Consider the following 27151-nt stretch of genomic DNA (forward strand, 5'->3'; position numbering starts at 1 on the left):
CTGTAGTTGACTTGTTTAGCATCACCTGTACAGCAGTGGGACAGGGAGGATAGCTTTTACACAAGGCTGTAGTTGACTTGTTTAGCATCACCTGTACAGCAGTGGGACAGGGAGGATAGCTTTTACACAAGGCTGTAGTTGATGCGGGTAAATGGCTGCATTTATATAAATGGCTGCATTTACCACTTACACATAGACGGCGGAGGCAACCATGCAAGGTGCCAACCTGCTCATCGGATGCAGTTATGGGTTAAGTGTCTTGCTCAAGGACGCTTCGACAGGGAATCGAACCGGGAACCTCTGGATTACCAGAAGACCTCCTGAACCACTGTCGCCCCATGTGGGTCAGGTAGTTGGGTTTAAGACAGGTGAGCCCCAGCTCAGCCCCTCACTGGTTATCCCCCCCAGCGAGGCAGGCAAACCCCGCAGGGAGCACGGCACGTGCACCAGCTACCCTATGCCTTGCTGGGAAATGCCCCCACGAGCCATGCCAAACGGGTTCAACCCACTGCGAGTGACTAAGCCGTGAGCCATGTCAAGGCACAGCCATGGAAAATTCCAGCAGTGGTACAAATTTAGACGTGGAATGCTATATATAAAGAAATGACAATAAAAATTTAAAATTATAAAGAAAAATCACCCAGCAACTATTTATCCTGATATTTTCTTCCTCAAGTGTATCAAATGACACATTAATTAGAGCGGGGGCTGGCCAAGAAGATCAACTTGCTCACGGGATCCACTCTTGGGAATTTCGAAGAGGGCTTAACGCGAGGCCAAAGCGGGGAGGGAGACTTGAGTTGCTGAGCTAGAGAGAGCGCGCCACCCAGGAGCGATATATAAGACAGTCGTGTGCGTTGGCCCGCGAATAAATGACGCACGTGTGCCAACCTCGGGTCAAAGGGATGAACATTGTGGTTTTCATGCTATTCAAAATGTTGAGGCTTGCCGTGCCCCCCATAACCCTTTCACTACCACACTACAGAAGGTTAACCCTTCACTATCACCGCATGTAGTGTGATAGTAAAATGTGGTAGTGCGGTAGTGAACGGGTTAATAACAAGAGCGACAAATGGCAGTGCTTTGACAGGCGGAGTGGTGCCGTCTGAAGGTATGTGTTGATGAGGGTGGTGATGGGTAGGGATGAAGATGTGTCTGGAGGGGGGTGAGTATGTGGTAAAGGTGGCATGTTCAGAGTGAATAACAAGAGGTTTGAGAGCGAATAGATGTTGAATGTAAAGGTGGGGAGTGACGGGGAAGAAAATATACTGTCTATCGTTTTAGATTTCCATTCCAGAAATGTTTTCCCCCCAATAACTTAAAAAAGGGGCCCTTCACCAAAAGACAATGCCGATTTATTTTGCACATAATCTCTGGCAAACAGTTTCGCAACCTTCCATTTAATTTGACAACTGGGTTTGAATATGGCGGCCGGCCACTAGTGATGTCATCGGGGACGTGTTGTGCTCATTTTACAGCTCAATGAAATGATAAGGTATTGCTATTTTTTCATCACATAATTTCATGGAGCTGTAATTAACACAAAGATTCAAAAAGGCCCCCGATGACATCACTGGTTGTGATTTACTCTCAATAACTGTCAAAACTAAATTAATGTGTGTAAAAGTGTTTGAGTTCTTAGATGTGTGTAAGATTATGTGCAAAATAAAATCGGCATTGTTTTTTGGTAAAGGGCCCCATTAAAAGGAACATGCCAATCACAGGAAAATGTGCTTACCATCTTCTCCAGTCAGACAAGATGGATACCAGTTTCCTCTCTGTGCGTTCAGTACTAGTAGCTATCCCGCTGCACATTAGCCCAGCTTAGCGCAATGAGACTGGTTAGCCTAGGGCCCTAGGCGCTGGCCAACTAACACCTCTCCCGAAGTTTAAGCTAGGCTAACCGGTACAGTCTGCCTCCATTCATCGTGTTGTGTTAAGCTAGCCTGCAGCCGGATAGCTTTCTACTGAACGCACAGAGGAAACTGGTATCCATCTTCTTGTCTCTCTCTGGAGAGGACAGTGAACAGATTTCCCATAATGTTGAAGTGTTGCTTTAACTTTGTCCAATAAACGGGCGGCTACGTGGCGCAGTGGGCAAGGCGCTCGCAACGAATGCTGGAGACTAGGCTCGAACAGGATGCCTCCTGTTTGAGCCCCGCTCTCCACATTGCTTTCAGTTTAGCTGGTCGTCCACAGTAATACACATTGGCCGTATTACGGGGAGGGAAACTGAAGGGTGGGGATCGGGCGTTGTGGACAGCGACTCCTACAGGTCGGTTGGTGCGCCTGCGCAGTAGAATCAAGAAGCGACGGGGGCGGGGCCCCTCCAAAGCCCAGACCCCCAACGCTGAAATATCGAGCCGCGCAGGTGAAAAGATGAGACGGCTGTTAACTCGAGTATCGGAGGGGACTCGTGCTATGTATGACTTAGTCCACATTGCAGCCGGCTTGTGGGAGGCAAGAAACAACGTTCGAAGACAGGGGAGGGTTGAATTGGACGATATGAAAATTGGGATGGGAGAAATAGAAAATGGGAGAAAAAGTGGATAAAAAAAAAAACGTTGTCCAATAAACAAAAAAGACCGGAGAAGGCACTTACAAAACAAAAAAGACAGGAGGAACTTACAAAAGAAAAAAGACAGGAGGCACTTACAAAACTAAAAAGACAGGAGGCACTTACAAAACTAAAAAGACAGGAGGCACTTACAAAACTCAACAAAGACGTTCTTGGTGGGATCAAAGACAACCTCCTCGAAGTTCTTGCCAACCAGGACACTGACAGGTTTTTTGTTCCAGTCCTCTGGGATGTCCTGGCTCATGAGATGGGGCTGTGGGCAGAGGACACTAGTTAGCATGGAGAGAATCCCTAAACTAGACCCATAAAACAAGCCTCCCTTACACAAGAACAATAACACGAGGTAACATTATAAAGACATTATTCAGTAGTTTCAAAATGGGCACAGGTTTATCCTCCCGAAGCTTTGATTTCTGCAACTCTCTTAATGCATCTGGACATCAGGCCCTGAACAGGGAGTACAGTAAGGGAGCCGAGATTTCTCGTTAGTTCATGCCAACCGTTGAGTGCCAACGAGACGAGAGATCTCGTTTTAGATCGTTTTTTTTTTTTATTCGCGATTTCCATTCATATTTCATCAATCTAGCCTCCCGTTACCACTGGGACTCTGTCTGAGCTCCATTGGGAAAATACCACCCCCTATAGTCTCTCTGTGTGGTACTGCACCCCTTTGGATTGGATTGAATGAAACTCATGAAAAAAAATTTAAATCCTGCTTCCACATTTTACTTCTCAGGCATGTAACTCGAGCCGATCGGATTCATTGTGGACCATCAAAACAGCGTGGAATCGGTGTTTCGACCACCCAGCGTTGGATCAATAAACGCGATCGATATTTGTGAATGGCGATCAGGAATTGGAATAATCTTTTTGGAGAACATCTGATCTGAGGTAAGGAATCTATTTTACCAGTATTGGGTGAATCAGAGCTTTTTTCACCTATATATCAACGTGGGCCCTATGTGTGTGTGTGCTGATCAGGAAATGGATAATTGATTTTTCAGCCCGCTTCTATAGCGTGCATAAGTACACGTATACTATCGATAATCTAGCGTTTATTTGAAAACGATTAATAAATAGGCCGAAAAATGACAGTTTTTTGTGTATTCCAGTATATTCCAGTAAAGGGCGATTATCACAGAATCTTGAGACATTTTCTGGAACTTTCATAAAACGAGCGTTTTTCAAAATGGTATAAATCGGAAATGAACCGATTTAAAAAACAGTTTCGACAATGTTGACTGCAAACAAGTCATTGATAAGCGACAGCCATATTATACACATAGCCATAATTTAAGATATAGTTTATGCGTTCGCAAATATGAGCGCGGCTCGATCTTTCAGCGTTGGGGGTCTGGGCTTTGGAGGGGCCCCGCCCCCGTCGCTTCTTGATTCTACTGCGCAGGCGCACCAACCGACCTGTAGGAGTCGCTGTCCACAACGCCCAATCCCCACCCTTCAGTTTCCCTCCCCGTAATACGGCCAATGTGTATTACTGTGGACGACCAGCTAAACTGAAAGCAATGTGGAGAGCGGGGCTCGAACAGGAGGCATCCTGTTCGAGCCCAGTCTCCAGCATTCGTTGCGAGCGCCTTGCCCACTGCGCCACGCAGCCGCCCTGTGCAAATAAAATGTAAGACTTTTTAATACCCCACAGATACCCTGTCTAGTGACAAACATCTGTAGTGTCCACAACTGCTGCCGCACACACACAAACTACTCATGCATACCTTGAGTTTGCCGTCGAAGAAGCGCATGCAGAACTCGGTGATGCCCTCGGCCGTGATGGCATCACTCTCTGGCTTGTACTTGGTCATCTCGTCCTCCAGGGTGATGAGGCGGATGGCGGGGCACTCCTCCTTCTTCAGCCCGAAGAACTCCAGGATGCGCTGGTTGTCGTCCACCTCGCTGTCGATGAAGATGAACAGGATCTGGGTCGGAAAGAGGGAGGGGGGGTTAATGTTTGACTAATTTAGGCGGGTCAACTACACTGCCCTACACAGTATTTGGAAATGCTTGGAAACAGGGGCGTGCACAGACTATTTGGGGAGCAGGGGCTCAAGGGAGGGGGTATATTTTTTCATGGATAGTAGTATATTTAGATCCTTCGACATCAGCTAGTCACTTCTCTATGTATTCTATCAAGGTATACTGGCTAGTGTCCCGTTTAATGCTGTTCTCTGCTGGGGGGGCAGCATCACGGTTTCTGACAAAAAACGTATAAATAAAATCATTAAAAAGGCTGGCTCAATGATTGGCCTTCCTCCTGATTCCCTGGAGATCATCATAGCCAAGCGAACCAGAACTAAACTGAATACCATTTTATCTTTTGAAGGCCACCCACTGTTCAGTATTTTTGATGCTCTGCGAAGCTCATTTAGTGATAGATTGTTGATGCCTCAATGCTCTACTGAGCGATTGAGAAGGTCCTTTGTTCCTGCTTTGGTTACATTTTTTAATGAACACCGATAGCACTGTGTTGAGAGGCTCCCCTATTGTGTTGTGTATCCTGTAACTGTTTCTTTCATATTTGTATTTGCTCTGGTGGCAAACCATGTTTCCCCTTGGGGATTAAGAAATAAACCATACCATACATTTCTGTCTTCATAATTACATTTTTTTATTTAATTTGTTGCCACTTGGGGCAAAAGGGCAGGGGCTCAAGCCCTCCTTCTGTGCACACCACTGCTTGGAAATCTAAACTGTACAATGGTACATCAGACATGTTTAGCATCACCTGTACAGGACAGGGAGGATAGCTTACAAGGCTGTAGTTGATGCGGGTCAGGTTGTTAGGGTTATCCCCCCCACATGCACAGCGAGGCAGGCAAACTCTGCAGAGAGCCGACTCATTTAGGCAGGTCAACTACACACTGACCTACACAGTACTGGTGTGTACAATACGTAGTGTGTTATTTCCAACATTGCTCAGCTGCATCCGAGGTCCTGTCGTACCACTCGTGACGATCGAATGGGTCTGCGCTAAAGCCATGAATGCAACATCCTATAGCATTTACTGCATTCGGTGAATTAATTCATCCTAACGGTAAAACACAGGTTGAGCAGAGCCGAAGGAGTATGTGTAGTGTATAAAAAGGAATATATACACACACACAACAGATTTCCAATGGAACAGGATATGTAATTCAAAGTCCAGCTAGGAGGCTTTAGATAAAAGCATCACCAGAGCCTAGAATCAGCCTGTTGAAACAGTCTGCCCACCTTTCCTTTGAAGCCCTCTGCTGCCTTCTTGAATTGGTCCATTTTGCCCTGGAAGTCGGAAGCGGCCTTGGGCACAAACATCAGGATGTGGGACTTGATCTCTCCGCCGAAGATCTTAGGAGCGGTCTGCAGAGAACAAAGCAATAACATGTGTTATTTGGACAGCAAGCGCATTTGGACTGTACAGGATTTGTAGGTTTAGAAGTGGAGGTGAGACCACTGAATGCCCTAATGGAACCGTCGTTATGAAACTAGACGAAAATGAAGAGTAAGTAAGAGGTAATGGGGGGGGGGGGGGGGGGGTGTACTTTAACTGGCCTATTTCAAACCCGCCCTCTTTTCTTGATCCTCCAATCAAGGAGAGAGCATAGTGAAACAGAAGTGTTTGTGTATTTTGAGTGTTCCAAGGCGACCTGCATCTCTCCAACGACATGAATGGCAGAAGTGACGGTCATTACCTGCTCGGTGAACTCGATGACCAGGGGCAGCTGGTTGGCCTTGATGAACGTGAGGAGGTTCTCTTTGGTCAGCTCTCCATCAAAGGTATTGCGGCCTTCGTCAAACTGTGAAATACAAATGTGGAAACTTTTAGGCTGGGGGGCTTACTTACGTTCATCCACTATTAACTGATTCTCTGCCAGCAACAATTATATACGTGTTTGTCCGCAAATCGTTGAACGCCAACCACGTATATATATATATACACGTTATTTGATCATTTTGCCTTTTTTTTTTTATATATATTTTTGTTCATTATTCATCCAGGGACCTTGGTGTTACCATAGGGCAGTGTTTCTCAAAGTGGGGGGCGCGCCCCCCAGGGGGGGCGCAGAGGCATGACAGGGGGGGCCTTGAGATTTATTAAAAAAATAAATAAAAAATTTGGATTACAGAAAATTATCACTAAAGTGCTATCTGTTGCAGCTGCACTGTTCTCCATGAAAATACCATTTCTCAAAATCTGAAAATCATTATTTAATAAAACACAAAAGGATCACCAAGTTACTCTGGATAAAAAAAAACTTTACAGACAACATTGAGACAAAGCTTCCTGACACATCTCCATCCAAACTCTTGGAAGAACTCTTTGAAATCTCATCTGATACCACCTAGAGAGCTAGTTTCAGAGTGTGGTGCTGAGTACCAAGTATCTCATCTCATGGCCCACCAAGTATCTCATGATGCAGCAGTTAAGGTGTTGATACCATTCAGCACCACATACAGTATCTGTGTGAAGCTGGCTTTTCATCCATGACAGCTCTGAAAACAAAATATAGGGCCAATTTGAAAGGTCACGATATTGGTGTTATTTCAATAAATTTAAACATGGCCCATTTCATGACTATTTTGTTGGGGCGAGGGGGGGGGGCAAAATATTTTGGTCCGCCAAAGGGGGGCCTGACAGAAAAAGTTTGAGAAGCACTGCCATAGGGAATGAGTGAGATCGCAAAAGTCCAATACCGCTGCCTGGTGGGATGCGGCCGGTGTTGCACTTCCTTTGAGACTCTGTGCGGCAATGAAATGCCTCCGGGCGGACTTTTCTAGTAACCTGAACCAAGGGCTTCACATTGAATAGTTTCGGGACCACAGATTCATTATGCTGTGGTGGGTTATGGCGTGGGCCAAATGGACATACGATCTACCAGTTGGCAATCAAATAATTGGAATATTCTTTTTGGAATCCTACCGGCCACAGGTAATAATAATGACTTGGATTTATATAGCGCTCTTCACTGACCCAGAGCGCTTCACAGAGTTCATTATTCGTTCATACACAGTCATACCGGTGGTGGTAAGCTACAATTGCAGCCAGAGCTGCCCTGAGGCAGACTCACGGAAGCGTGGCGAATAATCATCCGACCACCACCAACATTCATTCACATGCATACACATTCATACGAGGCAAGTAGGTTAAGTGTCTTGCCCAAGGACACAACGGCAGTGGGATGGACATGGGCTTGAGCGGGATTCGAACCACCAACCCTTCGATCATTGGACGACCCGCTCTACCCCTGAGCCACGCCGCCCCACGTAAGAGCAATTTAACATCAATTTCAGCTTGATTGTGCCTTGTACATATCCATCGCCCTGATCAGCGTATGTTGTTGTACTAACGAATGCCGTTATTGACAATCAATTAATCAGAAACGACCCCCCCCCCCCCCTTATGCATTCATGATGGAACATAATACCGATCATATGCATTTAAATTTTTAAGTGTACCGTGTGTAGGGACTAAATGTCAATGGATTTAATATAACACGTATCGGGCTATTACTAGCCTCCCAGGAATGACCCTAAACCGCTCTAAAACCATACTTATATTCACCACGGTATAAAAAAATTATTTCTTTTTCACATCTTGAACGATAGATACTCAATGTCAAATGGGCCATAGTATTGCATCCATAGCTATAATAATTAATTTGGCACGGAGCCGGGCGAGGTGAGCGCTGGCTGCAGCAGAAGCAGCAGCAGCACTGCAGCCAGGTGCTAGTCAGTTTGTGTAAATGGCAAGCGCAATATAAATCAATCTTCATTACGACTTTAAAAACAGCCATTAACATTACATAGGCCTACACACATCTTGCCATAACGTTAGCAGTTTGTACAACACAACGCACGTTTTAACTATGGTAGCCCACCAGCTAATACAGTCATGTTATCGTAGCTACTAGCTAGCAGAGGAGAAAATGGGAGTCTGAGAGGCGGGGTGTTTAAAGACAATGATAGGCGTTTATTCAACATCCAAGAAGGCTAACATAAAACTGTGTTTTACTAACTCGAACCGGGACTATTGCCGCTTTTCCACTGCATGTTGATGTTATGAACTCCTCCTAACGTTACCGGAGCTGATAACGTTGACTGAGCTGAAGGTCCGTGACACTAAAATGTCCCTGCGGACCCGCCAACCCATAGATAGTTCCAACTCACAGAATTACGTAATCAACCACAGTTGCACTCAATATTTAAATAATGTTAGTCTAAATAAATGTAGACAGATAATGTACGTATTTTAAAAATAGAATGAACAGAGCAGTGTTGTTTTGAAACAGTACAGTGTGTGTGTGTGTTAGTTTGATGTATGCTGCAATTTATATTGATGGCCTTCTAATTTGTTTATTTATTTTAAATAACTGACACTTTTCCCTTTGATAAGAAATCCAGCCATATTCCTTTCATTGTATTTCAAATACTGCACTTTAATTTCAAGCGGAAAACCAATCTTTCCATTAAGAACCGACAATCAGGGAATTTAAACATTGTTGACATTGTTTTTTTGTGTTTATATTAAAGAAAGGAAAGTCTAGTGCTGGCTGAGCATATTGTTTGTTTGCACTAAGTTAATACTTTGACAAATGTAGCCTATATTTTTCAGTCAGTTCGGTCTTTGTGTGCCAAACATTATTTAAGGCTGTAAACTCTGTAAACCTATTTTTTTTTTATAAATGAGAAGCATGTTTAGATTTTTGAGTGTTACATTTTTTTTTAAATAAAAAACAACGTAGGTATATCGAACCGAACCGAAAACCGTGACCCCAAAACCATGATACGAACCGAACCGTCGATTTTGTGAACCGTTCCACCCCTAGTGGCAGCACATAGCCATATCCCGTTCCCACGTGGCAGAGAATGAGTTAACTGCCCCAGCTGGTGCTTGGTCTATTGAGTCGGTGAATTCTGCCCCAACTTAACATAGATTTACCAAACGTGCCAATAAAAATTCTGCTGTAACCCCCCCACCCCGGTAACCCACGGCTGAAGAAAAGACCCAGTGGGCTTAGCGGAGTGTTAATGGGCGTTAAGAATAGCAGTGGTGTTGCGCTGGCAGACAATCGTAAAGGGGGTGGGAGGGTGGTAATGAACCGACCTTTACAGACACCGACGAGGCTAGGAAACTCAAGCCCTCTGCGCTAATTGTAATGAACCTGGGCCGTCATTTATCAACGTTGCGTAGGAAAGTGTTATATTTCCGTTCCTACGCACGGAATTTAGAATGTGTGTACGCACAGAAATATCGGTATTTACCAACCGTGCGTACACGGGTCCTACGCACACTCCGTATTGATAAATACCATTTGTTATTACCGTCAATGCTTGTGCATGATTATCCATATATGGTAATGAAACACCCCCCATGGGATGTGAAATAATTGACTAACCCGAGCGAACTCTGAGAAACTCCACGAGCGAGATTGTTCACGGAGGCGCTGTCGAACCAAGAAGACACAACCAGTGTTATGGGATAAATAAAAGGCGGACTTGTGATGTCAGATATCAACGACTCCCTAAGACCATTGCTGCAATTCTGCCTGGACAGCTCAAAATACTAATAAAGACCGTTAACCACTGTTTGGCGTTGGTGTGTCATCATAACCATGCTGGAATATGAATGCCTTTATCAGTTTCGTTCGATTGGCTACTGGGTATAATATGATTTGTAGAGGCATACAATCTATTTTGTTGTCGGTATTAGGTAGCCTATATAAATTAGATATAATAGCAGCCATAGCCTACATTATGCAACAGTAACTTGCGCATATATAATAGCACATGGCACAGCCCTGCGAAGCCTGCACAGTAAACTAACTTGATCGTTCATCTAGCTGTATCTTTACGCTTATGAAAACATTAAATAATATGTATAGGCTATATCAGCGTTTCCGTTAGCCGGTAATTACCGGTACTTGACCGGCAAAATCTGTTGAAGTCCGACATATTTAATCTCTCCGGTCTTAATGTCCGGTGAAAATAATTCCCTGAGTCTAAGCACAATTTGAATTGTATTAAAATAGGCTAAAATTAAATAGCCTATGCGATGAATGAAACAATCATTACATGATTTGTTTCATCGTTGCTTCTAATAATGACAACGACGTTGTCAGCGAGAGCTTAGTACTGGGTGTGCGAACTTTTGTGAAGCTGCAGAGCCGGAGCAACAGCAGCACAATGCAGTACTCCAGCAGTACTCCAATTCAGCCATTTTCAATTCAATGTTGGGTGGGGGGCGCTGTTGTGCGGTTCCCAGAAAAGAGCCAATAACAGCTGAATCTGCTGCTCTGCAGCGCCATACTCTCGCAAATAAGTCATTGGGAGGTGGAGAGAGAGAGAGTCGTCACGCAGACCCACGATAATGTTGCCGTCTCTCTCTGCCAAATTTCTCAGTTCTTCGCTTGATATAATTAATACAAATGTCCAATATAACGGAATTCGTTAGCTCATAAAAATGTGATTATAACAGACTGTTGTTTATTAATGTCGGGCGACTGCCCACAGACACCTATTTGATTTAAAGACGGCAGCAGCATGAGTCTCGGGACTTATTTTATTTGGAATATAATGACTTTATACGCAAAAGTAGCCTAGTTTTAAGTAAAAATATTATAAATCTACATGCCTTGATGATGTCATTCTTTTGTTTTGTTGTCATTCTTTTGCCTATCAATTGTTTTTAAGCTCAATAAACTCTGACCGGAATGTCTCTCATTTGACCGGTAGATTGAAATCTACCGGACACTGAGGCCGGCAACAATTTTTTCTAACGGAAACCCTGGGCTATATAGGCCGTCGTTTTGCATTAACACTTTGGATGCCACACCCGAGATTTCTCGGGTTTACCCCCCGCGGGTTGAATGCCCATCACGAGAATACTCGTTTTAAAAAGAAGAAAAAAATGTATTAGCGATCTGAAATCATATTGCATCAAGCAAGCCTACCGTTGGAGATCCAGTCACCCCAGGCGCTCAGATGTGAAAAAAGCGCCCCCTATCGTCTCCCAGATGGTAAATCACCCTTTTGGATTGGACTCAATGAAAGTGAATGGGAGAAAGGATTTCTGACTCCACATTTTACTTCTCACCGATGTAACCGGGGTCTACCAGAGTTCATTCTGGAGCCTTGGTGCCGCGGCGAATATGTGTTTTACTGTATACACGATGGATCAATCAAACGAGCGATTTTTCCGAATGGCGATCGGAAATTGGAATAAACCATTTGGATATCATCTGATCTCAGGTAAGAAATCTATGTTATCAGTCTTAGGATAATCAGACTCGTTTTCACAGATATATAAGCGTTTCCCCTATATGCGATATGGCTGTAAAAGCCATCAGGAAATAAGAGCAGCGATTATCAGCGCGCGGCACAAGCGTGCGTGCGCACACATACTATCGATTATCTAGCGTTCATTTGAAAACGATTCATAAATAGGCCGACAAATGACAACGTTCTAGAATATTCCAGTAAAAGACGATTGTTATAGAATGTGTTGTTTTTTCACGAAAACGAGTGATTTTCAAAATGCTATCAAACTGAAATGAAGCGATAAAAAAACAATCTGCTTTGACAATGTTGACTGGAAAATGAGTCTTTGATAAGCGACGGGCAGATTAGACACATAGCCATAATTTAAAACATAGATTAGCGTTAACATTGGAGTGGATTTGGGCATTCAAGGGGGTAAAAAGGAAAACACGGCTGGCTCTCAAAGTGTTAATAGCCTATATTCTCAAATGGCATTTAATGGCTATCCGCTGTGGGCTAAATCTCCTCGCTGACGGACCAGTATACCTTATATCATATTCCTATATGTCTCCCAGGAATCGTGGGGCTCTGGGGAATAAAGGTTGGGAAGACCCTGCTATTATAGCCTATCCTTTATAATGTTATAGGCTATTTCATTTACAGTTTACTCTATCAGCCTACCCAGCATGTAATACGTTCTTTGTTAGAACTCAATTCGTTATTATTTTGCGCATAGATTGCAGAAATACGGGAACGTTTTGATTTATATTTAAAAGGCTTTGACATTGTAAAACGAAATAAGTGGAATTTTGAAGTTATGTAAGCAGAATACAAGTCATATCACCCACACGATATATGCTGCTACCTGTATATCCAGAGCATGTATGTTTTTCATCCATTTAAGACACATTTATTGCAAGGGTTTTGTAATACACAAACTCAACAAATAACCTCCGTTCTCGTTGGAATGCATTTTTTATTCTTTCTTATACAGTAGGAAGGGGGAAGAACACTATATTGTGCGTGTTCATATGACTTGTATTCTGCTTACACCTTCGAAATTCCACTTATTTCGTTTAACAATGGCAAAGCCTTTTAAATATAATCAAAACGTTCCCGTATTTCTGCAATCTATGCACAATAATAACGAGTTGAGTTACGCGGAGCGCAGTCAGTACACCCCGTATATTCCGATAACGCTATATATAAACCATGCTGCATTCATTCAGAAGGAAATACCTATTATTCCAAATGTTATTTATAGGGTTGACCATAATTACACTACTGTTGCTATTTTACAATTAACTATAATGAATTACGGGGGTCATACAGAACACGTCAGTCAAACTAATGAACAAAAGCTTATTTCCACATTGAAACTAATGCATGAAAGCATATGCCGTCCGTCTGCAGTATCCATATTCTACCGCCGGGCGCCAGGTACGCATGCCCTGAGCCGTGTGTAAATATACGCACAAAGTCAAGCACACGTTCAAATTGATAAGTCCCACACTTTGCTTAGAAATTATCGTACGCACAGGTTACGCACATATCTGTGCGTACGCAACGTTGATAAATGAGGGCCCTGGTGACCATACCCGGGACGCGTGAACACTTTAGGCAACCAACATGCGCTTCCGCGTTTCTCTGATTGGCCGAGCGCCTTCCGCGTTTCTCTGATTGGCCGAGCGCGGCTCCCCCTTAAGCTCCAGGAGAGAGGCTGAAAACCAGCAGTTCTTGCCCGACTGATGAGAGCCGAATCCCGGATCCGATTTTTCTGATGAATACCCCCAAAACATGGAGGTCCCGAACGCATGGAAGTATTGATTGCGCCGTAACGAATCATTAAAAAATATATACCGTTAACTGGAATATGTTGTGCCTTTACACATATGTTGGATTATGTAATTGGTTTGTCATGACAAACTAATAAAAAAAATCCCGATTTCCGTTCATTGTAAACAATGATGAATGTAGTCACTGTGTTGTTGTAGCCACCGGGTAAATCGCGATTTTTTTATTAGTTTGTCATGACAAACCAATTACATAATCAAACATATGTGTAAAGGCACAACATATTCCAGTTAACGGTATATATTTTTTAATGATTCGTTACGGCGCAATCAATACTTCCATGCGTTCGGGACCTCCATGTTTTGGGGGTATTCATCAGAAAAATCGGATCCGGGATTCGGCTCCCATCAGTCGGGCAAGAACTGCGGGTTTTCAGCCTCTCTCCTCTCTCCTCTCTCCTGGAGCTTAAGGGGGAGCTTAGTATTCCTGCCTCTGAGGAGCGCGTCGCGGCTCATGGGCATGCGCGCGCTCGGCCAATCAGAGCAATTCAGAGCAACGCGGAAGCGCATGTTGGTTGCCTAAAGTGTTCACGCACCCGGGACGGTCATTAACAAGGACACACGGCGTCGTAGATGCGAAGCAACCTTGCATAGATCGTTGCACGTGCCCTGGGCGAGCGAGAGGCTAAGCCCGTTCACTCCCTCGCCTCCAAAATCACCAAATTAACGTTGAAACGGTTAGCATTAGCTTTGCTATGCTACTGTGACAATGTGTTGATGTCAAACTAATGCTAGCGGGACGCCACTAGGGGGCAGAGCAGCTGTGTGCATGAATGAATGAATGAATGGCTGACTAGATCCGTCACGATAACGTTGTTGGACAATACATTGTCCCAGAAATAATTGCAATAAACCATTTTATGCCACTGATATAATGATATCATAATGTGAGCATCTCATTTAATTTTACAACCAAAGTTGGCATTTCAGGGCTCTAGATTGTAAGAGAAATGGTTTCATAATATGCAATTTTTTTTTAATGTTTACAGGGAAGTGCAGTTCATATTGGACTTAGTGGTACTTGTGTGGGTGGGGGTGAAATTGAATGGTTCATTAAAACAAAGATGCAGTCATGTAATCTATTTTAAGATGATATTTTGTCATATTGCACTGGTGTTGCTTATCTTTCCATTAGTTGAGCCTGCCAGGCATGTCTGACTACAGCCTGTAATAACATTCCTTGCCTCCTCGACTGGAATAGGCAACTGGTAACTTTGCGTAGTCTAATAATAAAAAAAAAACTCAATTGAGGAAACAACGTCGATCAGAGCTGAAACGGCTCATTCATTGTGAAGACTATTGCCTAATCAACCCATTCAAGCAAGCAAGTGCCTAAATTAAACCATCTACACCAGATTATTTTAAAATGCTAAATAAGGAGGAGGAGAGAAGAGAATGATGCAGAGCAAGGAGTCACTGGAAGCACCTACGTGACTTGTGCGTCATCCTACAAAACATCCCTTCCTAGGGGTGTCTGACAGAGGACAGTCTTCCTAGGGGTGTCTGGCAGAGAGGGCAGTCTTCCTAGGGGTGTCTGGTAGAGAGGGCAGTCTTCCTAGGGTGTCTGACAGAGAGGGCAGTCTTCCTAGGGGTGTCTGACAGAGGACAGTCTTCCTAGGGGTGTCTGACAGAGAGGGCAGTCTTCCTAGGGGTGTCTGACAGAGGACAGTCTTCCTAGGGGTGTCTGGCAGAGAGGGCAGTCTTCCTAGGGGTGTCTGGTAGAGAGGGCAGTCTTCCTAGGGTGTCTGACAGAGAGGACAGTCTTCCTAGGGGGGTCTGACAGAGGGCAGTCTTCCTAGGGGTGTCTGGTAGAGAGGGAAGTCTTCCTAGGGGGTCTGACAGAGGGCAGTCTTCCTAGGGGTGTCTGACAGGACAGTCTTCCTAGGGGTGTCTGACAGAGAGGGCAGTCTTCCTAGGGGTGTCTGACAGAGAGGGAAGTCTTCCTAGGTGTGTCTGACAGAGAGGACAGTCTTCCTAGGGGTGTCTGACAGAGGGCAGTCTTCCTAGGTTGTCTGACAGGGCAGTCTTCCTAGGGGTGTCTGGTAGAGAGGGCAGTCTTCCTAGGGTGTCTGGTAGAGAGGGAAGTCTTCCTAGGGTGTCTGGTAGAGAGGGAAGTCTTCCTAGGGTGTCTGACAGAGAGGGCAGTCTTCCTAGGGTGTCTGACAGAGAGGGCAGTCTTCCTAGGGTGTCTGACAGAGAGGGCAGTCTTCCTAGGGTGTCTGACAGAGAGGGCAGTCTTCCTAGGGGGTCTGACAGAGAGGAAAGTCTTCCTAGGGGTCTGACAGAGAGGGCAGTCTTCCTAGGGGTGTCTGGTAGAGAGGGCAGTCTTCCTAGGGGGTCTGACAGAGAGGGAAGTCTTCCTAGGGGGTCTGACAGAGAGGGAAGTCTTCCTAGGGTGTCTGACAGAGAGGGCAGTCTTCCTAGGGGTGTCTGACAGAGAGGGCAGTCTTCCTAGGGTGTCTGACAGAGAGGGAAGTCTTCCTAGGGTGTCTGACAGAGAGGGCAGTCTTCCTAGGGGTGTCTGACAGAGAGGGCTGTGTGGTACAAAGAAACTCAAAACACTCGACCGTAGAGCCTTTTAATAACTTGAGCCTCAAGGAAGCATGACGATAAATGTTTGGCCTATGAACGGATTACAGGAAACCCAAACCCGTTGCTCTACCGCCTCGAGTTGTCGGTGAGATTAGCGTTTTGGCTAGATTTGTGGACATGAACAAGTCTCTCCTGAATCTAAAAAGATCAGAGAAACTCAACGTCATCGAGAGCCTTGGAGTGACGGTGAGAGGGAGAGCAACTGTGGGACAATGACACAGCCAGGGAGATTTCCTGGAGTGACGGTGAGAGGGAGAGCAACTGTGGGATTTCCTGGGCATACGGACAACCTCATTTGGAGCCATTATAACTACAATAACATAAAGCTCATTTGACAAGAAAAGTTCAAAACAACATTTGACTCCTCAAGGTCCGTCTCCAACTGATGGTCAAATTAGTGAAGCCTGGCCTCTCTTGAGTTCTAGATTTGGAGGAGGGGAATTCTTCACATTCGCACATATTCGTCTAACTGTCCAAAAGGTCACAAATAATGTGTGAACTCCGTTTCAGGTCCTGTCACTTTAAGGATATAGCTGGGGCAATATTAAGTTGCTTAACACAGATGGATTGACCTGCAGGACTTTGACCAAAGCTATTGTTCACCCTTTGCAGGTGAACAGGGAGCCAAACCCCTGCGCTGATAGGGGATAAGATACTGTCATACGGGAAAACCTAAACGCCCTCTCCAAAGTACTTATTAGGTAATGGTGCAGTCGATAATGCAGGCCTATCTGGGGGGGGGGGGGGGGGGTGCACACAGTAACTGAGCAAAGAGAGGAAGGCAATGTTAAGTGAAGGGGAGCTTTAGTGAGGGAAGGCTGCCATCCGTCCACTCACTGCTGCAAGGCTGGCTAAAGGAAATACCATCAGCTAATATAGGTGGTAGCCATACTATACATTACATTTTACATCTTGCATCGTGACCTTACCCTCCCGCTAGATGCAGTCATGGGACCGAAATGTTGGCACAAGTCTACAGCATTCAAAGATCTCATTGCGCTAGAAGGGCTCAAATTAGTAACCGAGACCAGATCCTGTAGCAGATGTGAGGTCAACGGGATTGCGTTACCTGGTCGTGATGAGCGTCTGAGTCATAAATCACTGTGTTGCGTCTTCAGCAGCCATTGGATGGACACATTGCTAGTATTGTATTTAAGAATCCATTTACGCCTGAGGTGGCAAATATAAGAGCTTTTCAATGGAATTGTGTTGCTAGGGAACAGCTTTGATCCAAGTTGATTTCCCGCTACTATCGTATGGGCAGGAACTGTAATGGGGAATCTAATTGGACCAATCTAGAATGTTTAAAACGGTCTACATAAAAACCACCAGTGGCGCGTACTAGACATTCAAGAGGAGGTTATTAGAAATGTATATGGAAAACAAGTTGTTAAAATAACTCCTACAGCTAATCTAGGCTTTTAAAGCACAAGACATTACCTTCTTGAAGAGGACAACGCCATCCTTGGACACTTCGAACTTTGAGAACACTGCATCCTCGGAGGTGATGGCGAATGGAATCTCATCTACAGCTGCTGCCGCTTTCAGGAAGGCTTTGGCATCATCAGACTCAGCATCCTACAGCACAAGAGATGAACACTCAAGTTAGATTCAGTCTAGATCAGGGGTCTCAAACTCAATTTACCTGGGGGCCACTGGAGGTAGAGTCTGGGTGAGGCTGGGCCGCATCAAATATTATATATATGTTTTTTTGTTTGTTTTGCAAAATCAACTCTGCTTCTCTTTGTTAACTACAACAAGCAATGCCGTTTGTTATTTAAGATGAGGTCGGACTCGGCACGGACAGATTTGTGTTCATTGTGCTGCTTTTATAAAGCCTCAAATGACTGCTTACAATATTTCATAAAAGCAAAGTGTTTTGTTTGTCTAAGATTTAAAAAGGTTTAAACTTTACAGCACTAACAAAGTTGAACAAAGTGCTGTACAAGTCCCACAACATAAAAAAAAGATATATATATATAAATAAAATGTAAAAACATTTTTTTTTACTTTGATGTCAAGTAGGGGGCCGCAAAATATCATCCAGCGGGCCGCAATTGGCCCGCGAGTTTGAGACCCCTGGTCTAGATGAACACTCAAGCTAGATTCAATCTAGATAAACACTCAAGTTTAATACACTCTAGATATACACAAGTTCGATACGCTCTAGATAAACACAAGTTCGATACACTAGATAAACACAAGTTAGATACAGTCTAGAGATAAACACAAGTTCGATACACTCTAGCCACCTGGTCTACTGGGACTTAATGTTAACAAGTTCACTTCAAATAGATCATTTTCTCATTATATATATATATATATATATATATATATATATATATATATATATTAAATAATGAATAAATAAAAGCACATCTACAACATGTTGGAAACAATACAGCAAGATGTCATCACTCTGGGAGGGCAGTAAGTATCTCACCTTGAAGAAGCCGATGACAGACACCTCGTTGTCAGCGATCAGCGCCTCTGCCTCTGTGACTTCTCCCAGGGTGGCAGCAGCCGGACCGGTGCGCTTCTTCAGCCAGTTAACAATATCATCTGCCTGTCTGCCAGCTGCAGGACAACAGAAGAACAGTACTGCTCTTAAGACCCGGGTTACAGCTCTTAAGACCCTGGTAACTGCTCTTAAGACCCTGGTAACTGCTCTTAAGACCCTGGTAACTGGTCAAAACATCACCAGCTCAACACTGAACTGAAGACTACCACGAAATCACGCTGAACTTTGTGATTAGGCGCAATAACAACCCCTCCCACCCACTACACTACACACTGACTTGGCCGATAGGAGCACGTACAGTGTTAGACTAAGACTCCCAAGATGCAACACTATGGCACAGAAAGTCCTTCATTCAGACAGCCATCAGACTTCACTGTGCCTCACTGCATCACTGAGCACAGAGTGACAGTACAATCTGGCATAATCTTCCTGGACTTTTATTACTGTATATTTTTGGCTATATATTTTAGAATGTATACAGTATCAGAATATATATCCCAGACCGTATTTTATTCTTTATTCTTATTCTCATTTGTGACTTTTGTTTTTGACTACCTAAATGTTTACCGTTTACTGCGAGCGATCTGTAGTGCTGAATTTCACTCTGGATAAATAAAGTGTTTATATTCTATTCTATATAAGTGTGTAAGGCCAAATTTTTGTCAAGTGTTAGGTCTCGTTAAGTCAGTCAGAAACTGGGAGGTTATGGCCAACCAGAGCTCAATTATTGCCTCAGGGAACAACCGTAATGCAGATTGTAAACACAAAGAGAACAAACGCAGGGAACGCCTTTCAAAAAGGCGAATGGTGGGATATGTAGGTCTAATGGTGATTCGGATGGCTTCCTATAGTCAACACATTTCACTAGTATGCACTCTCCTACTAAGGAATCTACCATGCCTATATTATTGCCTAGTACCTACTATGCACTCAGGTCTGTAGCACTCAAGTTCAACACTGTTTGACGAACAACGCTGCCAGAGTTATACCCTTCCTGCTGACTTGTACAGAACTTGTTGGTCGCTTAGGATAAAGTTAAATGACTAAATGTAAACAAGGATAACTTTTGCACTTTCTTGATCAATGTTTGGATTGAAGGGTTTTTCTAGTCAAATAAACTGATATTACACACACAAATACTCTTTATAAAATACTTCATAATTTCTGCAGCCAAACCAATATGAAAAGAAAAGAAATTCCTAAAAGTCGGCAACCAAAAACTACTGTAGGAATTGCATTGGTGCACTCGAGTTGAACTTCTGACGTTATAAACAGGACCAATGATGCAACAAAGCAGCGCCAACTACACAGAGGAATTCAGCCCAGACACTCAGACAGCTGGTGAGGAATTCTGACTGTCGTCTTCAGCCCCTTTTAGCCACTCAGCCAGTAGCCAGTCTGTGAGGGAAGAGCAGAGCAGAGCTCAGCAGCAGGAGCTGGCTACAAGTCAGGGCGGTCCCCTGCACAAACCTTGACGCTCAAACCACAAAGCTTGGCCCAGGCAAGGGGGAGAAGAGACGTGAGGAACTGCACATCTCACTCGGCTGGGCCGGGCTGGAGGGAGAGAGCATGGGAGGAACTTGTGGAGGAGGAGGGGCCCTCTCTGTACAGTCTAGGGCTTTTTCCTCGACTCAAGATATCCTTAAAAAATATAGATATCCTATTTGTTGACTAATCGATTAGTCGATTTCATAGACAAATGTAAAATATGAGTTTTCCACATGCGATAATAATGCAAAAGGACGGTTTTAAATCCTGCGCTTAGCAGAGATGTCCTCATAATTTCCCGCACTAAATAACTCCTTCAGCATGATGCAAAATAATAAAGAAATCGACTGTGTGACTAACAAAGTTTTGACAGACTAAGACCAAACCGACTAAGACCAAACCAAAGGGAAGGGGTTAGCCCTACTACCAGTCAAGTCAAGAGTCATGGGACGCCTAAGGGAAGGGCTCGACTGTGAGGGGAGGTTAGCCCTAGCACCAGTCAGAGTCATGGGAGGAAGGGCTCATTGGACAACTCGCTCACTCTCCTGCTATAAGAGTCACATTACCAGCGACAGGGAAGTCATTACAGTCTGGCTGCAGAAAAAACTATTATCTCATCATCTCTAGCTGCTATGACGCCGGCTAAATCATATCCACTCACTTAACCATTATCTGATCATCTCTAGCTTCTATGAGGCCTGCTAAATCACATCCACTCACTTGACTGAAAGAGATTATCAAGGATTAGATCACTTTGTTCCGAGTCCCTTCTCCCATTCACAGAGGTGCTTATTAATGTGCCCTAATTATTTTATGTGGCGCGTAACAGATGGCTGAAGTAAGTGAGAATGACACCGGGTTATCACACTGGGGGGAAATATGACAGACTGAACATAATTACATTAAATGAGGTCACCAGCATGGTGATTAAAAACAGTCATTTGTAAGTCTAACAACTTGTGCATGAGAAGATTCTAAGCCCCTAAACCTGTGACCATAATATTCATAAAAAAAATACCAAGATTACTTAAATGGTTTGAAAGCTAAACAAAATCAATGAAGTAGGCTACAGTACACCACCCAACACCTAGATAGACTAGACAAACTGTGCCACAGACGCAACATATATGGCTGTTGTAAATGTCAACACCTAACATTCGACTTTTATCTAGGCCAGAGGTGGGCAACCACGTCTCTTCAATCTACCCATCAATCTCAACGGGCCCAAGTCGATCACACTCAGGCTTGCTGTTTAAAGGTTTAAAACTTGAATCTCAGCAAATCCACATCCTCCCGTGTGGCTCTACAACCCGCCCTCCTCCAGCGCCCGAGGACCAAACTCCGCACCATAGGAGATCGGGCTTTCTGCTCATCCGCTCCCAGTCTTGGAATGCTTTCCCTGGTCACCTGAGCGCACCACAAAAGGGCCTCAAAACACATTTTTAATAGAGCCTTTTGTTGATTTTTATCTATTTTTTTTTTTTACTTTATTTTTTAGCGTTTATCGCTTTCCTGGTCAAGCATGACCGACAGTTGTAGGGTGAAACGGGAGAGAGAGCAGGGGGAGACATTCGGCAAATGACGGCGAGTCCGGGAATCGAACTCGGAGTCAACCAGATCCGTGACGCAGCACGGAGTTCCGCGACGCAGCGCGGTAACATGGTGTGCTACTGGAGCACCCCGATTTTTATCTAGTTTTAGCTCCACATTCTATGTTCTTTACTCTTTTACTAGTTTTAGCCTTCACTATTTTATGTTCTTTTTACTCCTTTACTAGTTTTAGTCCTACTTATTTTACCCTCTTGCTAGTTTTATGTTCTTCTACACTGTAGTGCTTAGAGATTTGTTCCACAAATATAAAGCGCCCTTACAAATCAAATATATTATTATTATTAGGCTACAATGCAAGCATTCCTGTGCCAATGACGACACTGCAGCTCACCAGAGTACTCCTTGGGCGACTCCTTCTCTCCTCCCTTGAAGAACTTGATGGTGGGGTACCCTCGGACGCCGTACTCCTGGGCCAGTTCACCTTCCTCTGTGGCGTCCACTTTACCCAGGCGGATGTCCGAGCCCTCTGCCTTCAGCGTGCCAGCGGCCTTGGCGAACTCTGGGCCCAGGGCTTTGCAGTGACCACACCATGGGGCATCTGTGAGGAGGGAGGAGAGTGTATTTAACATGCTGGACTGGAGGTTCGCTTCAGTGCTGCTTAGTCACCTCGACCTAATGAGTCATTAATAACGCTGTTGTTACAGAAAATACATCATTACTGGAAAGCAAAGGAAAAGGTAAAAATACATATATAAACAGAACACAACCAAGCAGAAAACAAAGCAAGGCAAAATTATGTTCTCAGATTTCATGAATGCAGGTAGGCCACTTCACAGGTTACTTGGCAAACTACATTCTATAGTTTAAAAAAATATATAGCCTAGAACAACTTCAGGACTAGTGATAATGCTTCCTGAAGAACTGGATATTCCACTTAGTTTCAAGTTTCTTTAATAGTTGTCATACAGAAGTACAGAATACTTTCATACAAAATGCTTCTTACTGTTACGCTCCATGGTAAATGGTAAATAGACTATTTATATAGCAATTTTATCGAAAGCGCTTTACAATGTATGCCTCACATTCACACCGACGGCGGAGGCAAACATGCAAGGTGCCAACCTGCTCATCAGGAGCTGTTAGGGGTTAAGTGTCTTGCTCAAGGACACTTCGACACGCTGCCGGGGAGGAGTGGGAATCGAACCGGGAACCTTCTGATTAACAGACGACCGCTCTACCTCCTGAGCCACAAATTGTAGATATAATGGTCTCATACATGCGACTGGAAAAGGTGCCTTCCACCCTGCAGTTCCAAAATCTACAGGTAATTTCCCATACAAGTTGCTGTTTGTTGATGTAAACCATGCTACAACACAGACATCTGCCATTCTTCTAGAAAGACCACTAGTGAAGACAACATTACACCATCAGTGTTTCTGACACGTCACTGTTCAAACCAACACAAGTGTACTGATGAACTTCTGTGTGAAGTACACGTCACCCTAGCACCCCATTCAACCCCTTCCCTGTCCCGCCCCCAGCTGAAGAAGACGTGGTCAAACCAAAGTGACACAGCGTGTAACCCCGCCCATACACGGTGATTGGTCCACATACTTGTCTACAACTCCCGAACAGGTCAATAGTTTGACCAGATGAACGGCCCCCGGGCTGCAGGGACACGGGCCATTAATTCAATCTGATCACGTTGGGAAAAAAGGCTATGCTAAACGAATCACTTGTTGCAAGATTACAATTTACATTATAGACGCTATATTCCATCATGAACAAAAGTATTGGGAGGTGAAATTGAAACCAGAAAGCCACATAAGGGCAATTGAAACGCAAATAACTCCCAAAGAGCACAACACAGGCGAGGATAATACGTTACAACAACTAAACGTTAACGTTATAGATCCAACCAACCAGCACATGCAGATATACAACTAGATCTCTTGTTGTTCTGTGAGCTCCATCGTGTTTTGGTCGCATCATCCTCGCATGGATCACGAAATAACCCCAGAGCAGTGAGCTTCACAATGTAACCATCAGATACAAGTATGCCCGATAAATAGTTACAAAATATACAGACATTAGCTAGAAAAACAGTTCATCTGAACGGTGACTCGAGTTTTAAACTAATAAGAGTTGCTGCTCACCACGTCTCTAACGTTATTATATTAGTCTACAGTGTGGTGATGATCAGAATACACAGATGTAGTGTAACTACCGTTAGCTGTGACTTGGAAGAGCAGTTTACACGCTATGGTATAATAATAATAATACAACTTAGTTCCAGATGCTACTACTAGCTACGGAGTTAACCACATGGATGTACTGAACGATGCTGGGAGTTGATGGTGGTTTCTAACATTTTAACTTAATAAGCGTTAGCATGATCGCTTGCTAACTAAACGCCCGCGTCAGTGTGAAGAACATAACGATGTTACTAACGGCAACAGAGTTTGTCAGTCAGATGTCAAAGTTTACACAGCAGCCAGTCAGGCTACACGAGCTAACGTTAGCTAGCGAGCCGGTCAGTCACAGTGTGGTCAACTGCACAGAAAGCTCGTGTTAATAACGCTGATCTCTTACAGGATTAACGTGCATTACTCACAGAACTCAACCAGTATGTTCGGATATGCTTTCAGCGCCTCGTCGAAGTTGCTCTTCTTCAGCACCAGCACGTCCTCCTCCTCGGGCACGTCAGCCCGCACGGCCGCCGCCAGCGTCCAGCAGTACAGGAGAAACTTCAGCATCATTGTTGCGGTCGAGGAGTATCTTTTCTTGGCAGAGAGACAGAATAGCCGTAGTAGACACACAACTGTTGATGCCTTCTTTTATGCGAAAATTCTGCTTGGTGTCGTTTCCTCTTGTTCCTTGTTTGAGTTGCAACAGAAGCTGGTATTTATTGTGTCTCTAGCTACTAACTAACGTGGCATTACGCGCAGGAACCGGAGGGGTCAGGCGCTGTGCGCATGCGCATTTATCAGGTCTGAAGCTGTTCGTGTTGAATTGTGACTGGACCACAGCTGAGCTACCTGGAAGTGAATCAGCCACACACTGCTCTGTCTGCTGCAGCGGGCATTCCTGCCTCCTGTAGGTTTAGCATGCTGACTTCATTCTGAAATATCTAGCCATGGTTTCAAGCACACACATGACAAGGAAGTTGTATCTTGTATTTAATTGTAATGTTTTATTGGTAGCTGGGGAGGCTACATTTGAAATTGGTGAAGCAGTTTTTCCTCCTATTCCTTCCCATGCAATTTTACCATGGTGTACCAGCCATTGTATACATAATTGACCATGGTAGAAATCATGTATACATTTTGTACTTAAATACTACCATGGTATAATCAAATTTAAACCATGATACTGATGGTAATATCATGGTACCCCCTCCCTGAAATACCATGCTACTTTTTGTGAGGGTTAATTAGAAGCAAAAAAAACAGGTTGTACATCCATTTTAAGTAACATAATATGTTATACATATATTACATACACAAACGTTCTAGAACATTGGTCATGACATCATACGGTGACATCACCCATGTTCTAGAACGTTCAGCTATGACATCACAACAAATGTTCCAGAATGTTCGATGTTCTAGAATGTTCAGCTATGACATCACAACAAATGGTCCAGAATGTTCGATGTTCTAGAATGTTCAGCTATGACATCACAACAAATGTTCCAGAATGTTCGATGTTCTAGAATGTCCATCTATGACATCATCACAAATGTTCTAGAATGTTCGGGCGGAACTAATGTTCCTAACAATAGTTCCTAACAATAGTTCCGTGGATGAATTATGTACCATTACAATCACTACAAGCCTCTATTATTGTAACCTATAGGTCACTATGTCACAAAGTGCACTAGACAGACTTCATACTTGGCGTGTACAGGTAAACTGGAACATTGGAAGCTGCACAAGTTGAATCCACCATTCAACTTGCTGAGTGGTGAGTGAAAAAAAAGGGTGCTCCAATATCACATACATACAATATCTGTTGATAGCTAGTTGATGGCCTAGAGGGGAGGCAGGATGGCCTAGAGCCGGCCAGAAACCGAAAGGCGCTGGTTCGATCCCTGCTACTGACAGGATTGTATGTTATTCTGTATGTATTCTGTCTGTGAGCTGGTGGCTGGTATTACATCTACAGTGCCCACCATCCTGCTTAAGTAACCTTGAGCAAGGCACTGAACCCCAAAACTGCTCCAGGGGGCGCTGCACTGCTTGTCAACGCTGCGCTCTTATGAAATGCGTATGTGTGGGGGACTGTGTATGTGTGACTAGGAGGAATATGCAAAAAGACAAATTTCAATTGCCTTGTCTACATTGACAATAAACTAATCTTCTTCTTCTTTGTGGTGAAGAAACAGCTCTTTCACCGTAGGTAGCTGACGAAATTCAGTTTGGGGCCTATAATGGGCCTTCTATAGAGGCACAACCAGAGCATCCTGACTGGCCTTCTACAGAGGAACAACCAGAGCATCCTGACTGGCCTTCTATAGAGGCACAACCAGAGCATCCTGACTGGCCTTCTATAGAGGCACAACCAGAGCATCCTGACTGGCCTTCTACAGAGGAACAACCAGAGCATCCTGACTGGCCTTCTATAGAGGCACAACCAGAGCATCCTGACTGGCCTTCTATAGAGGCACAACCAGAGCATCCTGACTGGCCTTCTACAGAGGAACAACCAGAGCATCCTGACTGCCTGTAGCTGTTCCGCAACCGTTCCTATTTCCGGGGTAGGCCTGATTGGCCCCGACAGGCACGTGACCCGCCGCGGCCACGCCCCGTGGCAGCCGCGGCAACGAGGCTGCTGTGGTTCACCTCACCGCCGCTTTCCGCCTTCAACGCCGCCCGCAGCATTAGGAAGGAGTTCGCGGCGCCTTTCACATCGCGGTCATCAGTCATAATAATATCATCAGTCATCTCTAATAATATTAATCACTGTTCAATGTACTAATATACAATACGGCTCACTTTTCCCACCGGAGCTCCGTCGCGGCAGCATTATGTAGCAGTAATCCCCCCATTTTTACCATCGACAAACTAGCTCAATTGGTAACGCTGCTTGGCTGTGGATCCTATCGTCCGTTAGGTGGTACAATTTACAGTAAGGTGTATGCGTTGCAGTGCAGAACATACAATATACAATATACAATACGCTATAGTGCAATGCACGTTAAAAAAAAAAAAAAGAAAACTTAAGGGAATCGAACTTGTTACAAACAGACCATAGGATCTACAGCCAAGCAGCGTTACCAATTGAGCTAGTTTGTCGATGGTAAAAAAGGGGGGATTACTG

At 44.3% G+C, this 27151-nt stretch overlaps 1 protein-coding gene across 1 annotated transcript in view; it reads right to left on the reverse strand.

Moving 5' to 3' along the window:
* Positions 1-24793, reverse strand: part of p4hb (prolyl 4-hydroxylase, beta polypeptide) — a 37447-nt gene extending 12654 nt beyond the window's left edge. The window contains exons 1-8 of the mRNA XM_084319418.1: positions 24444-24793; positions 22221-22427; positions 18713-18846; positions 17710-17847; positions 6259-6363; positions 5801-5926; positions 4309-4509; positions 2711-2831 (exon numbers count right to left, since the gene is read on the reverse strand). Coding sequence (XP_084175544.1) covers positions 2711-2831; positions 4309-4509; positions 5801-5926; positions 6259-6363; positions 17710-17847; positions 18713-18846; positions 22221-22427; positions 24444-24588 — 1177 coding nt within the window. The 5' untranslated portion in view covers positions 24589-24793. The remainder of the gene's footprint in view (positions 1-2710; positions 2832-4308; positions 4510-5800; positions 5927-6258; positions 6364-17709; positions 17848-18712; positions 18847-22220; positions 22428-24443) is intronic.
* Between the last annotated feature and the right edge of the window lie 2358 nt (positions 24794-27151).

This window comes from Notolepis coatsorum (genome assembly GCF_963971535.1).
Source record: "Notolepis coatsorum genome assembly, chromosome: 7".
Lineage (NCBI taxonomy): Eukaryota > Metazoa > Chordata > Actinopteri > Aulopiformes > Paralepididae > Notolepis > Notolepis coatsorum.